Raw genomic sequence first — 15,696 nt, forward strand, 5'->3', positions numbered from 1 at the left:
GCCGGGAGCTGGGGGAATCTGGGGAGCTGGGAGAAAGCTGCTGGCTTGCTCACTGCAGGGCTACACGTGGCTGTGCTGTGGGTATTGGCAGCTCAAGGAGTGGAAAAACAAACAGTGGGGATGCAGAGCAGCACCGAGAACCCACTGTGCAAACACAGAGTGCCACCGCCGAAACTGTCACTGCGGGCAGTGGGTCTGGGTGCTCCTCTGTGACATCCCCAGGCTTGGTGTGATGCAAGCCACTAATGAGGCTCTGGAGACACAAGAAAACCCCTCGAAGGTAGCTTTCATCCATGGGCTTTGCTGAAAGGATGGGTTGAACCCCCCCCTGTGCCCACTAAGAGTCACAGCGTGGCTGCAGAAGTTACACCGAGCTCCAGCAGTTTCAGAGGGGACCGATCCTGCCCGGTGCCTGGAGCATCTGCTCTCCCCCAGCGAGGGCTGTGTGGTGGCAAACACCATCCTCCATCTCGGATGAGCTGTGACCTGATGCCAGATTTCACTCTCCCCGATCGTCTTTAGCTGTTTATAATAAAAATCAAGCGATCCATCTCTTCTGACAAGAGGAAGAGTTGCTCCAGGAAGCCCTGGACAGGTCAACTTCTATATTAAGGAACTATTACTTGACGGCTTCCTGGCCATAAATAGCTGTCCAGCCAGGCTGGGGTTTTTATTTAGAAATAACAAATAAAGCAGGCCTCAGACGTAACTCCATGACCTCACTCCCCCTTCATTTCCCACCCATCTCCCCTGCTTGCTGCCGTCCTCTCCTCACCCCGGGCTGCTCAGGGCCCCCAGCAGAGCGTTTCTCCCATCGCCAACCTCCCCGGGGCAACTGCGAGCCCCCTGTCCTCCCACAACCCCACTTAAAGCCTAACCCCAAAACCTTCACCGAGCCCTCAGCAGCACTGATGTGATCCCAGCAATAAATGCTCAGAAAGAGGGGGCTCGGGGAAGGTGAGAAGACCCCTGTGTGCCCAGCAGCGCTGCAGGCACAAACTGGTGCCAGCCTTTGGAAGCATGGAGGTGGGTCACCGTCTGCTGCAGCTCAGCTCCAATAAATTAATTCCTGATAGGCTTTCCTTGAAAAAGTGGGAAAGGAATCTCTGACCTGCACAGATGAAATGGAAATCTTTCATTTAAAACATGCCCGAAACCGGTTGCAAACAGAAAGTACATCCAACACAGCGTTTATTTTTCAGTTCCTCGAGCCTTTCTCGTAACTTTTGGAAGGCCGATTCCTATTTTGTAATGTTTGGAGTTGGCAATATTGAAACCAATCAGGAAATACAAAAGAAAAACAACATTTCAGCATTCTTTTATTACTGGGAGGTTTTGACCATTTTTGTCATGTGGTTTGCCTAAAATAATAATAAAAAAAATCCTTCTTTGGAACCGGGACGGGAAGAGCGGCGTGTTTATTTCATGTATGACTCATCAGCTCGGTGTTGATACACTAAATGCTTCAGAAGCTAACACTCTATAGAGATGATCATTTTTAATATAAAACAGTAAATGTTCAAAACAACCATTGCTTTTTTTTTCTTTTTTTCTTTTTTTCTTCTCCCCATTGTGGCCAATAAAACAGAAGGGAGGCCACGCAGTTTACATTTTAATAAAATTAAGTTATTTGGTGCCACGTTATTACAGTCTTTATTGGAAAGTGGAATAAATTGCACACAGAGGAGTCATAGGAGGGAGAAATCACTGCGAATAAACATAGATTCTGGGATGCATTTATTTGCTGGTTGCATCTCAAAGGAGGAAGGCTTTCCTGGGGAACACGGAGGCGGCCTCGAGGAGGCTGCTCAGGGTCACTTCGGCCAAGGAAGAGCTTTCTGGGTGTCTCATCCAGCTGTCCTTTTCCACCCATGTCCTCTGAGAGAAGCCTGTCCTGTGGCAGCTGGGGCAGCCGGTGTCCTCCCAGTGGGGTGAGCCACATGCACGGTGCCCGGGCTTGTGGCCCCAAGGGGGTTTAGGCGAGCGCCAGGGCGCACCAGGAGTCCTGCCGCAGCGGCACGCTCAGCCCCGGCTGCGGGGCCATGCTGCTGGGGGAGAAAGGGTAGTCCTCGGGCTCGAATTTGAACTCGCCGTGGCTGCCGGCCAAAGCTTCGTCCGACTGGCTCTGCGCCTGCCCCGGGAGGGAAGGAAGAAGCCATTAGAAAGCCTGTTATGAGCTAAGGGTAGTTCTCCTGCTTATCCTAACACAGTGGTAGGATGGTGACAGGTCATGGACACAGTGCATTATCCCTGAGGCTCATCCCGTGTGTCAGAGGCTGGCCAGGAGCAGTGCTCTGTCCCCAGCCCAGCGAGCAGCAGGCCAAGAGAAGGCATCCCAGGGCCAGCCCGTTATTTATTGACTGAAAGCGTCCAGCTCAGACATCTCTAAGTGCATGTCTATTTTTTAAGAGCACAGCACAAATCAGATTTACCCGTTTCAGCCAAAAAATCTCTCCCGTGGCACAGTGCCTGGTGCTCAGGCTCTGGGGCTGAGCTCCCCCTGCACACATGTCCAGCTTGATGGGGCTTAAACCCCGCACGGGGATAACACGGGGGAAAAAATATCCACCTGCGGGATGACTTAGAGCCATTTTTTCCCGAACAAAGTTGAAATACCACCCTGCACAGCAAATCTTCATGGCAGAAGTGTGAGCTTGCCCTCAGCCTCTAAGCAATCAGGGCTATAAAGCACAGATAATATATGGCCAGGCAGTCTTTTTTTTAGGAACTACAGAGGTTTCCACCCAGGGCTGATCCCACTGACTCCATAGGGTTGCAGATCACTGGGCAGCCCCTCAGTGCAATTAGGAAGCCACTCAGCCTCGTCAAGGTCCTCTGCAATTACGGAGGCAGGTGGAGCATCCACTCCAGCAGGTGACAGCCCTGGTGACTTACCTGGGACACTGCCACGATGGCTTGTCCGGGATACTGCGAGGTCGTGCTGGGCTCGGACTTTAAAGTGACCGTGCTGTCTGAGTTCGTAATGGAAGAAGGGGAGTTCGTGGCCGAGGTTGTAGATCCTGCAGGACAACGAGCACAGGACAATGAAGAAAATACAAGAGGCACAAATCTGCCCCTAAGGGGATCTATTTTGTAATGTCTAGCACCATATCACATGGCACAGCTCTGCTACTCTCCTTCTCCACCTTGTCTCCACCAGGGTAAGGCTTCTTTGGGCTGCCACGATGCTGATGGAGGAGATCCCATTCCCAGCCTGGCCGTGCGGGTCCTTGCACAGGCCAGAGGGGCAGATGCTGAACGTGTCGTGAGCCCTCCCCCTAACTCTTAACCACACCACTCCCAGCCCCTATTTTTTCTCGTTGCCCACTGAAGCTCAGACCTGCTGGAACCCAGGTGCTGCGGGGCTGGAACCGGGTGCCCACAGCACATGGGATCCCTGTGGGGACGTGACACCAATGAGGTTTCTCACCCCACATTCTCACTTGAGGGCTGTGCTTAAACAAAAGCCCTATAGCTAAACCAGTCATCAGGGAAAAAAAAAATCCCAATATAATTTTCTCTTAATCACAGTTTCTTGCAGAATGAACACTGGTGAGATGAACTGTGCCCCAAGCCCCCAGGACAGATGGTCGCAGCACTATACCTGTCGAGGTTTTGCCTTTGGTAATGTTTTTAGGCTTCCTTTTCCTTGTCTGGATGCTTTCCTTTTTCATGGCCAGAGGTCGTGGTACCTTGACATTCATAAGGTTTGGAATCATTAATATTGTATTTTACTCATCTCCTTCCCACACACGTGTTGCCTTCCTATTTCCACGCTGTACTTCATGCAGAGCACCTAAAGTCCTTGTCCTTCACTGAGTGCTATTTTTCTCTGCGACAGGCCTTGGCTGGAAGATGTATAAGGCTAACAGCTAAGGCTTTCCCACAAATTTTGTTTTTTTCCTTTATTTCCTATTTTCCTTTTCCTGATTTATTGGTGACCTTTATGACAGGGCCCTACTAAATTGCTCCGACAGCTGGGGCCTGCAGGACTCGGAGGGAGCAGTCATGGGATAGAGAAACTCGAACCCTTATGGCAGAAGCTTGAAGAGGCCTGCATGGAGGGGTGAAGCCTCCTCTTGGATCATGGGCATATTACCAACATTTCCCATCCATCTTGGCTGAATGTTATCAGCCAACCTCCTGGCAGACTCTTTAGCATCTTCCACACATCGCTTAAGTACCCAACCTAGCAGAGAAACGCCCCTTATCTCCTGTCTGCATTTGGGGAGCTTTAGTCTCCAGCTACTGGACTCTGGCATGGTTTCTTTTTTCTCTCTTTCTTTCTTTACTTTTTTTTTTTTTTTTTTTTTGAGTAACTCTTGGCAAACGAGCTGATTAAGAGCCACAGAATGCCAGAAGTCTCTTCTACAGGTACCTCCCAAAAGTGTTCCACTTCCCCCTTAACCTTATTTTGGGTAACTCCAGTAGAATGAGCTTGTCCAAGGGAACAGCACTGGTTTTTGGCTCTTCTGGGTCTGCTCTAGAGGCTGTCCCCTCCAACCCCAGTGTCCCAGCCCTGCCAGGGGGATCCCAGCACCCCACGTGTCCCTCGTGCCATGCACGCACTCCTCACCCCGTGAAGCTTCATGTACAACCCGCAGGCGTTGCAGACGGGCTCCCCTTCGGCGTTCCTTCTCCAGAGGGTGGTGTTGGTTGTGTGGCAGTTAGTGCAACATAGCCCAGCACGTCTGGATGAAGACTTAAAGGCAAGCAAACAGACATGTGAGTGCACACATGGAAATGTCAAACTGGGAAGTTTCCTTTCCTACAAAAATAAAATCCCCGTTTACAATGCTTTCCTGGAAAACGTGAAACATGAAAGATAGCCAAATTCAGAAAGAAATTACATTCAAATGTGAACACTCTAATTTGCAAGAGCTTTATTTATTGAGCTCGATAAACCTGGCAAATGTCCTCCCGATCCTTTTCACAAACTCCCAGCAAGTGTGCTGGAAGTGATCAAAACTGGGAGCACAGAGCACTTCTGTCCAGGAGACCCGCTCAGGGAAAGAGAAGGAAAATACCTGCCAGGCCTTCAGCACTCCAATGGCTGCTGCAGAAAGCTGCTGTTGCTTTAACTGAACTTTATTTCTGTTCTTCTGCATTCAAAGCTACCACTAAAGTTAGCAACGTCCCCGATTAATCTCTGCTTTAAGACACTGGAATTAATTGGCTGAGCTGAGCAGAACCAAGCTGAACTGGCCCGTGATGGGATGAGGAGGGTTTTTCCCTGCACGTCTCCCAGATAATCTGATCCCTTACTGGCTGCAGGAACACTGTGCAAACATTAACTAATGACATACTTTGTGAGTGCAGTGATTGCTGGCTCCGAAACGTTCGCATTTCCAAAGGAAGAAGGGAAATATTCTGGCAGAAGCTGCAAGCTAATTTCTGACAACTGTACTCTAAGCCACTGGAAAATTCACAAGTCTCCTTGTCAGCTTAATAGCATTTCATTTCAATGTCTCTAAACTCTTCACATTTGAACTATTTTAATAAGAGGCTTCAAGACGCACAAAGATACCAGCGACGTAAGTAATATCGCAGACCCTGCACATTCAGGTATTTGAATACATTCTTCAGCACTGAGAAAAATCACTTTGGTTCTTCTCAAAGACAGATGATAGGTGATGCAGGCAATAACGAACTCCCTGTTTGTTTATTTTTCCATTACCACTTGATATCATAACTAATCAATATGATGAATGAAGTGGGGTGCGTCGGGATAAAAATGAAATGTTTTTACAAGGTTAGCAGTCAGAGATCAGCTTTGAGTTTCAAGAGACACGAGTGACGTGCCCAAGCTTTGATTCACTGATTGCAAAGAGGTCTCAGCAACTATTCGCAAATAATGATACTGCTTGGAAAATGATTTGCTTTTCAAGAAATAACCAAAAATAATAATATGCTGAGCTGTGAGTGGACAAGCTTGGCACAGAGGAGGTTTTTACAGCAGTTCTTGTCCGTAACATGGGACACGGTGTCACAGCAAGATCCTGGACCAATTACAGAGCTTTCTCAAAGCCTTTCAGCTACCACGGCTGGGTCATTCATCCCTGCAACCAGGAGGGACCTCAGCCCCAGGGGTGCCACAGGCGCGAGGGGGAATTTGGAGGCACTCAGCCCTGTGGTATCGGTGCCCAGCAGGGGCTGGTGAGATCTGTCAGCACCTGCGGATGGAGGAAGGCCAATGCAAAGCGCTTTGGAAAGCCCCAAAATTTCTGGGCAGCCCCGGGGAGGAAGGGACGTGCTGTCCTGATGTCACACAACATTGTGCTGTTTGCTGGGGCATCAGTGCCTACCTCCGAATGCATCTTCTGTACTGTGCTTTGTGGGCTGCCTCCTCCCTGCAGAGCCCGGCACGGCAGAGGCCATCCTCCTTGGGCAGACATCACGATTTAAAACCCAGAAATCCAGTGAGAACCTGGCCCTACACCACAACTTGCCAGTCTGGCAAGAAAGAGACAGTCAAGGCTACTTTTGCTCACTGAAGGACGGAGGTACAATATGTTATTGCTGGTTTCCCAGCAGTTCCCTTAAAAGAAAGCGCATTGCTGTCTGCCTCCACCCCTCTGCCTTTGTACCGCTCTGACCTTGTCTAGGAAGTTGTTGACTTCAACATTGTGCTCCAGTGTTTATTTATACAAATGCACCGTACACTCAAACAAAAACTCCTCACGGACCAGGCTTGACAGCCAAGTGCTGCCGATAAGCTCGAGGAATCAGGAGCCGGTGCCTATCGCATCAACCCCGTGTGGGCGCTGCTTGGGCAGCCTGAAAACTTCGGGGCCAGCAGGGCAGGTCCCTCCAAGGGGGAGGCCCAAAGCCATACGGGATTGTGCTTTGTCTGCTCTTCAGGAGTAGAGAACAAACCATGGGGTTTCACAGGGGAAAAGCAGCCTCTGAACCTCCTAAGGGTTTAATTGAAGATTGTCTGTCCCCCTCGCCAGTAGGACAGAGGGGAGCTGGTGTCGGTAGGAAAGAGGCTGCAGCAAAATGTGCTGAGATTCCCCTGCTCAGCTCCTGGAAGCAGGCAGCTCCGAGGCTCAGAGCCACAAGCAGCAGCAGTGTCTGAGATATGGCCTTGCTGTTGTGGCTCTGGGCACCTCGGAGGAGAAGTGAACCACAGGAAATGATGGCCAGGAGAAAGCCAAAGCACAAACCATGAACACTGCACAGCTCTGGGATCCCAGCAGATTGCACCAGGGCTGTGATCAGTCCCATGTCCACCTTCCCCAAAAGCATCACCAAATCCATGTATTGCAAACTATAAAAAAGGACAGCCTGGAAAAACAAACAAACAAACAAAACCAAATACCACAAAACAAAACAAAGACACAAAAACTGAAAATTTAACTTCCAGAATAATTCTCCACCTCAGGATGATGGGAGCTGCTGAGCACAGGACGGCTGCTGCGTCTGCCCCCCCTGCTGCACCACGAGCTGCAGCTCTGCTCCTGACATTGGGGGAATTTCATGCACAAGAGTGGAGCCATCCAGCTCCAGGGGCTGCTCTGGGATGGTAAAAGTGATCCAGCTTTTAGGACTGGATTTAAGGTATCTTGTGAAACGTGCCGAGGAACTTTAGCTAGAAAAGAAGCTAAAATAAAGCGCTGCTCTCATCCTCCTCTAAGGGAAATCCTTTCTGCTGAAAGCCACAGTGCTTTGCGTCCAGCGGCAGGCTGTAGCAAAACAGCTGTCCCTGCTGCCTAGAGGATGCTGCCCTTATCACAAACAAACAAACAAAAAAAAAAAAACGAAAAAATGAACTGGAAACAGCACTGCTGCTGCTGGCCCTCTCCCATGCACAAGCAGGCTGAGTGCTACCAAGCCACAGGACGTCATCCCCGCGGGGTCGCGTGTGCCACGTTGCATTTGCCAGGCCTTTCAGCGGGACTTGCTTTGTGAACACAGAAGTCAGAACAACTGCGGCGCAGCGCCTGCCTACAGAACAAAGGTCATAACGTAAAGGCCGAAAGGCACCATTTTTCCTCTCTGTGCCTCTATTTCACGGCGTTGTGAAACAGCCTGGCTCATTGTTCCTGCACCGTGAGCTCCCGCCCTGCCCGTGCGGGTGGGGTTACGCGGGGATGGTGCTCCAAACCATTCCCGGCAGTGGAAATGATTTGGGGTTGGGGAAACATCCCAAGGACAGGTAGATGCAGGGGTGGTGGGTTTGTAGAAAATGCCTGGCACCCTCTTATCCATCAGCAGTGGGCCCTCCTTCCTCTGATGGAGCACAACTTGTTGCAAAACGGCATTTCAAAACCTTGGAAAAATCCGAGATTTTGAAATGTTTCATTTCAAAGTCAGGACGGAAAGTCAAAAATTCAGCCCCTTCTCTTTTCTATAAAACAAAATCCCATCAGGTATTTCACTGAAACACTGAAATGTTTCCCCTGGATAAGGATATCAGCCATTTCACGTGGGCCTTATCATTGTATTGATAGCCAAAATAATAACACAGTTGGAAATGCTTTGATATTTGTTTCACGGGGACGAGCCAGCAGTCCTAATTCAGTGAACCAGCATTCTCCACCAAAAAACACAGCTGAAATGTTTACTAAAAAAATGCCTCATGGCTGCTACTTATGGGGCTGCGCCAGCAGTGACAGAGGAGCAGGCAGGGGGCTCGGGGACCCCAAATACTGCCGTGTGCTGTGGGGCAGGTACCCAGCCCTGTGGGGAGGTGCCGGCACCGCTCCAGCCGCAGCCTCACCACCGTCGCAGCAGGCATGCAAAGGGGCCGGCTCCCTTCCCATGCACTGAAATAAAATACCAGGTAACAGCAAGCCCTGTCCCAGAGCCTTGGGGAAAAGCTGCTCTAAAGAGTCCAGGAAATTCAGGCAGAGCCGCATTTTGATGCCAGTCTCTGAAATGCAGAGTTTGATTTAAGCTTTTGCACCAGTCTTTCAATACACAGCTCATATTTGCGTCAACAAAATCAGCAGCATAACTCTGAGATCTGCAGCTCAGGAGAGATTTGGGGGTGCAGATTTAATATAATTACATTAGAAGAGACCAGGAATGTTTTGGTGAGACGCACAAATCCTGTAAGATAATGCAAAATATTTCTCAGAAACACATCGGTTTTGGTGACATTGCTACAGCATGGAACAAAACAGTGTGATTTTCTGTGGAGTTACTGCTCATTTCATTTTGCAAATAAAGCCAAATTTCCAGGATCACAATCAGAACAAATCGTTTATTCAATCCCAAATTTGTTTCTTATGATTTTTTTTAACACTGAAACTTGCCACTGTTGGGTTACTGCTAACAATTTGTTTTGCGACACACGAAATAACTGCAGGAATACACCCAGAGTGAAAGCAAAAGGAACTCCCAGCTGTTCCCCAGCACGGCTCAGACAAACATCCTGTTTGTAATGACTGCTTCTGATGACAGGCTCGGAAACCAAAACTGTTACCACCAAATTTAAACATCCCAAAGCGATCGTGCAAAAAAAGGAGGCGCCTGTCCTCTCTCACGATGGGATCCCAATTAGAGGAAGCCCAATACCACGATGTGGGGGGAATTACTGCTTTAACCTGCAGAGAAACTGGGAACTACCAAACCCCAAATCCTCCCTTAGGAGCGCAGGGCTCCAGGCATGGTATCTGTGCCCCATCCTGCTCCCCTCGCAGCCCTGCCTCCTCCTCAGCTACCCTGCTTAGACCCTGCGTGACTGCATGGACATAACAATTATTGGCATAGCAAGAAAGCAAAGTGCCCATGGTAGAAACAGGGGTGGGAGAAGTTCGCAGAGCACCCCACATCCCCAGATAGCAGGCAGGGATGCAGCACAGCCTGGGACCCCTCCATGCTGGCCACCGGCTGTGCCAGAGCAGCATTTCCCGCAGCTTCACTCATCTCCACGCTCTGACCCGTAACAAAGGCCTCTGGCTGGCACTGACAGCATTTAACCCAGGGGAGGACTGAGGCTCAAACAGGCCCTAACACAGAGATCCCGACAGCGTGGGCACCAGCCCCCCGGATCCTGCCCTCCATCCACCCCCGGGTACAGCAGGGGATGTGTCCCTCTTACCAGCCTCTTCTGTGGCTTGAGCGGCCGGTTGATGCCGTTCATTTTGTGGTAGAGCCCACAGGCGTTGCACAGGTAGTGCCCGGTGCCATCCTTCCTCCAGAGCGGTGTGGACATGGCCCCGCAGTTCACGCACTCCCGGCCGTCCCCAGGGAACTCCTCCAGATACTCTGGAAGAGAGACCCAAGGCACACGGGTCAGGAGCTGTGCCCACCACACCGTGCCACCCGCAGCGTGGAGAGCTTGCAGGAAGGTGTCCCCGATCCTCTGTGCCCTGCTGCTCGTCTGCAAGGGACAATCCCTGCCCGCCGGGAGCTTGCCTTCACCTTGCAGAACATGGAAGAAATCCTTTATTCCCCCGCACACCCTCAGCTCTCAATATTTGCTCAAAGGCAGCACATTCCCCCATCCCCACCCCAAAACCCCTGAGCAGAACTGAGCTGTCCGGGGGATGGAAAGGGGCAGGGAGCCCATCCGCGGCATAATCCCAGCGCAGGGCACAGCCTGGGAGGTAAAACTATTTTTAATGAACACTACGGGGATAATAAAGCGGGGAGGGAGGACAAAAAGGGGGGCTTTTTCCTATCTCTAGCGAGGCGCGGTGCTCCCCGGCCGGTGGCGGGGCGCACAGGGCTCCATCCGCGCTGCAACCCCGGCTCGTACCAGGCTCCGTGCAGCGCCCAGGAGCACCGGGCAGCCTCCCCCGACCCCAAACTCGCTGTAGCCAGGCTCTTCCGGACTTTTCTTCCCCTCTCCGAGGAAATCTCGGAGCCGCCCGGCCCCAGCACGGTGCCCGGGGGCCCCCGGCCCGAGCGCCGCCGCGCTGCGAACGGGCAGCCCGGGGCGCAACCGAAAGCCTCAGGTCGGGCTCTTTCCTCCTGCCGCTTTTCTTTCTCTCTTTGAAATAACTTCCTTCGTCCCGAAAGTTATTTTCTTTCTAAAAAAAAAAAACCGCAAATACGCTCTTTTTTTTTTTTTTTCTTTTTCATCTGCGATCGTATTAAAAATGATCCACCGGGAGAAAAAAAAAAAAAAAAAGGCAAAACAAAAACATGAAAAATAAATTGAAAAAATATATATGTGTAAGAAGTAAAAAAGAAAAAGGTCGCAATAATTCATTAAAAGAAAAAGAAAATAGTTTACGCCACTTAAGAGCGGTTTACACTATTCAAGAGCAAAAATAAACGGCAGAGAGGACGGCGGTCTCTATTCCAGGTCCCAAACTAGTAAATTCAAAGCGTAGAAGATTTTTCCGCGCCACCACCTCCCTCGGCAGGACCGGGGCGATCGGTCCCGGCACAACACAACGGATTTTCCGAGACAAAGAGAAAATCTGGGAAACCAACCGCTCCCGAGCATCCCCGGCGTGGGAGGAAAAGCCGAGCCGGGGAGGCAGCCCGGCGGGGAGGGGGCTGTCTCCCCGCTTTACTTTGTTCTTGGGGTAAAGATAAGATAATTCGGTTCACCGCAGTAAAGATGATAACGCAGCTGAGATCTTGAAGTGGCTTTTAAAGGGCTTTGCGAAGCACCGCCGGAGGAGGCTGGGGAAATATCCCCGGGGCTGTAAACCGCGCACACGGAGGGTCCTTTTACATCAAGACCCGAAAACTTTGTTTGCTCGGCTCTGGGTTTAAAAGAGCTCTCCGGTATGGACGCAAACGAATTGTGGTGGGGTTTATTGTTCAACGCCTGGCTGCCTTTCCCTGCCTCCCCAAAGGCCGCGGAGCGGTGCAGCTGCGGACCTGTTTGGGCGAAGGCGAATTAGGAGACCGAGAGTCTGTTCGAATATAAACTCATTTACCACAATAAATTACTTAAAAGGGAGGGAGCTATAAATCTGCCCCGCTAATTTAAACACAAGGGTAAGTATTGAAGCCCAGGCACAAAGTCGATATTGTGGGAAGGAGATATCGCGGGGGGGGGTTGGGGGGGTGGTAAGGGGGTGTCGAGCGGCCTCTGCTCCTCCGTCCTCGGGGGGAATTGCTCTCCTTTGAAACGTGCTCTTTGCCCTCCTTGTAACACAAGCACACACACACACACAAACAAAACACCTCCGTCTGGGGGCAGCCAGCCGCGCACCCCATGCCCGGACCAGCTTTCCATCCAGCTAAAACCTCTCCCTCTTTTTCCCGTCGGGGCAGCTCACCCCGGAGCTGGGGGGATGCTCCAAGGACCGGGGTGGGGGCGCACGGAGCCCTTCCTCACCGGGAAGGGGACGCCCGGAGGCGACGGTGAAGGGCGACGGCGACCTACCGAAGGTGGACCTGCGGCCGGGCAAAGCCGCCTGCCTCGTCTGCAGGCTGTGCAGCACGCTGCTCTCAAAGTGTCCGGCCGTCCAGGAAGGAGGAATGTCGGGGGTCACGTAGGCGGGGTAGGGGCTGGAGTAGGACCCGTTGACGGAGCGCACCAAGGCGTTGCCGTACTGCTCCCGGCCCCCGCCGGCCAGCAGCAGGGGCCCCTGGTAGGCGCCGTCGCGGCCCGGGGGGCTGCTGCCCGGGGGGCTGTGGGGGTAGGAAAAACCCGACGGCGGGTGGGGGCTGCCGGCGTTGAAGGAAGGGGCTTCGCCGCTGCTCTGCGCCCAGCCCGGGGGGTTGCCGAGGTGGCTCTGGTGCGGCTCGCAGCCTTGCAGGTAGGGCAGCGTCTGCAGCACGGAGGGCACCCGGGTGGTGGGCACGTAGACGGGCGAGCCGGCCGACGAGTGCAGGAAATTGCTGGAGTCGTGGGAATAAGCCGGCTGGCCATGGCTGGGGGCGAGGGCCAGCCCCTGATACATGGTCCGTCCTCGGCGGCGGCGGCGGCTGCTGCTCAGGGCCCGGCCGGCTGCGCCCCGACGGTGCCGAGGGGCTCACTCACAAGCACCTGGAGGGAGAGCCCAGAGCCGCGGCTCAGCGAGGCCAGAGCCCCGGTCCCATACCCATCCACATCCCCGACCCCATCCCCGACCCCATCCCTGCCCCTGACCCCATCCCCGGCCTGGCTGCTCCTGGGACTCCTGGAGCCTCCAGCCCAGCAGTGAAAACACTACTCTCCTGCCTCAAGCTGGGGAGAGGGTGATGTGTTTTTTTACTATTATTTATTTTATTTTGTTTTTTATTTTTCCCCCTTAAATCTCCCTCTGCTCCCCTCTATCACGCGGGGGAACCCGCGGCTCCAGGCTGAGAGCAGCGGCCGAGCCCCGGCATGAACCGGCCTCTGCTCCCCGGCCCACCCGGCCCCGGCATTTCCAAGGGTCCTTAAAAAAATAAAAACTTTTTTTCCCCTTTTTAATTTTTTTTTTTTTTTACTTTTTTTTTTTTTTTCTCCCCCGAAATCTTTCCCTTCCCGTCTTTTTCCGAGCTCCGGGCCTGGAGCGAGCCCCGGGCCCTGGCGGGTGAGGAGCTGCGGGCCGTGCTGCAGCGCCGGTGTCCCCCCCCCCCGCTGCTTTTTGGTTGAAAAGCGAAAGAAAGCGACCGAAACAAGTCCTCCGCGACGCACGGAGCCGGGAGACCTCGGGTCCCAAAAAGAGCATCCCACCCCCGTAACCCCCCCCCACTCCCCGGGCAGCTCCTCCGGGACAGGTACTCACATTGCAGCGGGCCGGGAGCGGAGCCGGGCATGGCCGGGTGGGCATGAAGCTGCGCTCAGACCATCCAGGGCAATCCCAGGAAAATAATAAAATAATAATAATAACAATAAAAAAAGAATAATAATAAAAAAAACTTTCCGGGGGAGGGGAGAAAAAACACAACCGCGGCCTCTCAGCAGAAAGGGGCCGGTGCTATCCCCCCCCCTACTCGGTCGGTCGGTCGGTCCGTCCCTCTCTGTCTGTCCGTCCGTCCGTCCGTCCGTCCGTCCCCCCGTGGGTGCGTCCCCGGCTGCGCCCGGCGGGGAAGTGGCGGCCGGGGGGCGGCGGCGGCGGCTCTTTACGGCGGGGCCCGGGCCCCACGTGACGGCCGGCGGGGTAACCCCGGTCCCGGCAGGGGTTGGGCTCCTCCCGCCGGGGGGGTGGGGGGGGGAAGGGGTAAAGCCCGGAGGCTCCGCTCCCGCTTGGGGGGGGGGACACACGGGATGAGCAGCCCGGCAGCGCGACCCCCGCACGGTGCGTCCCGGGACCCCCCCCCGGGTTGATCCCTCAGGAAGGATGGAGGGGACCGCCCGCCCCCGCCCCCTCCCCCGGTGGGGGAGGCTCCCGGCTTTGCCCCCCCCCCACTCCAGGTGTTTTTTGGGGGCTCTTCGAGGAAGGGGTGCCGTGTGTGTCCTCCCCCGCCTCGTCTGACCCCGGTTTCCCGGAGGAACCGGCGGCCGGTGGAGGCTGGGGAGGGCTCGGCACGCTTTCCGATATGGGGTTTCGGGTAGCAGAGGACGTGGCGAGGGGGTTTTGTGCCCCCAGCGAGCTCTCCCTCTCTCCTTGGCACCAAAACCCCATAATACCAGGGAGGGGAGGGGGTCTCTCTCTTCCTCTCCCGTGCCCTGCCGAGGCTAGGGCGATGCTCGCAGCCTCCCGGCGGTGCAGAGCCGCCCTGAGCCCCACGAGCAGCTATCCGGTCCCATGAGCGGTTACCCGGCCCCAGGACATTTATCCGGCCCCACACCGGTCCCCGTTGGGGTCCTGTCAGCCCCGGGCTGTCCCCACGCAGCCGTGCCCCCGCCTGTCCCCGGGGGCTCGGGGCCTCCTCTTCGCTCCGGCCTTGCGACGGGGACCCGCAGAGGGCCGGGAAACGACAAAAAAAAAAAAAAAAAAAAAAAAAGAAAGAAAAAAAAGAAGAAAAAAAAAAGAAAGGAAAAAAAGAAGAAAAAAAAAAGGAAGGAAAAAGGAAGAAAAAAAAAAAAAAACAACAGCAAAAAAAAACCAAAAATTTTTCCCTAATTTTCCCCGTCGGCGCGACCAGAGAAAGGGGAGGCAAGAGGGGAAAAAAAACACTTACACCCCCGCTGTCCGCATGGCCCGGCAAATTTGGCGGATTTAATTCTGCTCCGGTGCGGTGCCGGTCACCTCCCCCAGAGCAAGGAAACCACTTCAGCCTTATCTTTTTTTTTTTTTTTTTTTTTTTTTTTTTTTTTGCCCTTGGGACGCGCGGGGCTCCCTGCTCGCCGGCTCTTTGCTCCTCGGAGAAACGGGGAGAAGCCGCGCTCGGTCTCCCCCGGGCTCTCGCTCTGCTCTCGGGCCTCTGCCGCCAGGATCCGGCCCTGCTCGGCCCCGGGAGTGCTCCCGACGCCCGCTTCCAGCCCCGCACCGGCGGCGGGGTCCCGGCGCCCAGCCCCGGCCCCGCTAGGGACCGGCGCTGCGGGAAGGGTGGGAAATTTCGGCTCCAAAATAAACCGGGGCAGGAATGCCAGCTATTTCCCTCGGAATAATGCAGCGCAACTGGCTGGGGATCTGTATTTATTTGCTCGCTGCGTTCAGGAGAAAGCGGCCGTTTGCAGCTCGCGGGGAGTCCCTGCGTCCGCAAACCGAAAAGAAAAGAATTAAAAAAAAATGCACTTGAGAAAAAAAAAATAATAATAACAGCTCGGGGATGCTGCTGGTCAGCGGCAAGGGCAGAAACGTCTCTGCGGGAATCCAGCCCCAAAGCCGCGGGGGCCGTGGCTGAGCCCCCGCTGGAGTTTCCTTCGTTTCGTTTCGGTTGGGAAAAGCGGGGCGAAGCCGTCGGGCTCGCCCGTGCCGCAGCCGC

General features: G+C 53.7%; 1 protein-coding gene across 2 annotated transcripts; it reads right to left on the reverse strand.

The window, feature by feature from the left end:
* Positions 1-1,301: 1,301 nt before the first annotated feature.
* On the reverse strand, positions 1,302-15,035 carry GATA5 (GATA binding protein 5). Of its 2 annotated transcripts, XM_068700484.1 has the most exons (8): positions 14,950-15,035; positions 13,611-13,659; positions 12,299-12,904; positions 10,049-10,215; positions 4,577-4,702; positions 3,605-3,692; positions 2,896-3,020; positions 1,302-2,131 (listed from the first exon to the last, which is right to left on the reverse strand). In XM_068700484.1, exons 3-8 carry the CDS (start codon positions 12,816-12,818, stop codon positions 1,976-1,978), a joined length of 1,182 nt encoding a protein of 393 aa, XP_068556585.1. In that variant the 5' UTR covers positions 12,819-12,904; positions 13,611-13,659; positions 14,950-15,035; the 3' UTR covers positions 1,302-1,975. The 2 variants fall into 2 exon arrangements, with proteins under 2 accessions (XP_068556585.1, XP_068556584.1); XM_068700483.1 differs by lacking the exon at positions 14,950-15,035 and having other exon boundaries at positions 13,611-14,192.
* Positions 15,036-15,696: the final 661 nt, after the last annotated feature.

The sequence above is a fragment of the Anas acuta genome, chromosome 16, assembly GCF_963932015.1.
Source record: "Anas acuta chromosome 16, bAnaAcu1.1, whole genome shotgun sequence".
Lineage (NCBI taxonomy): Eukaryota > Metazoa > Chordata > Aves > Anseriformes > Anatidae > Anas > Anas acuta.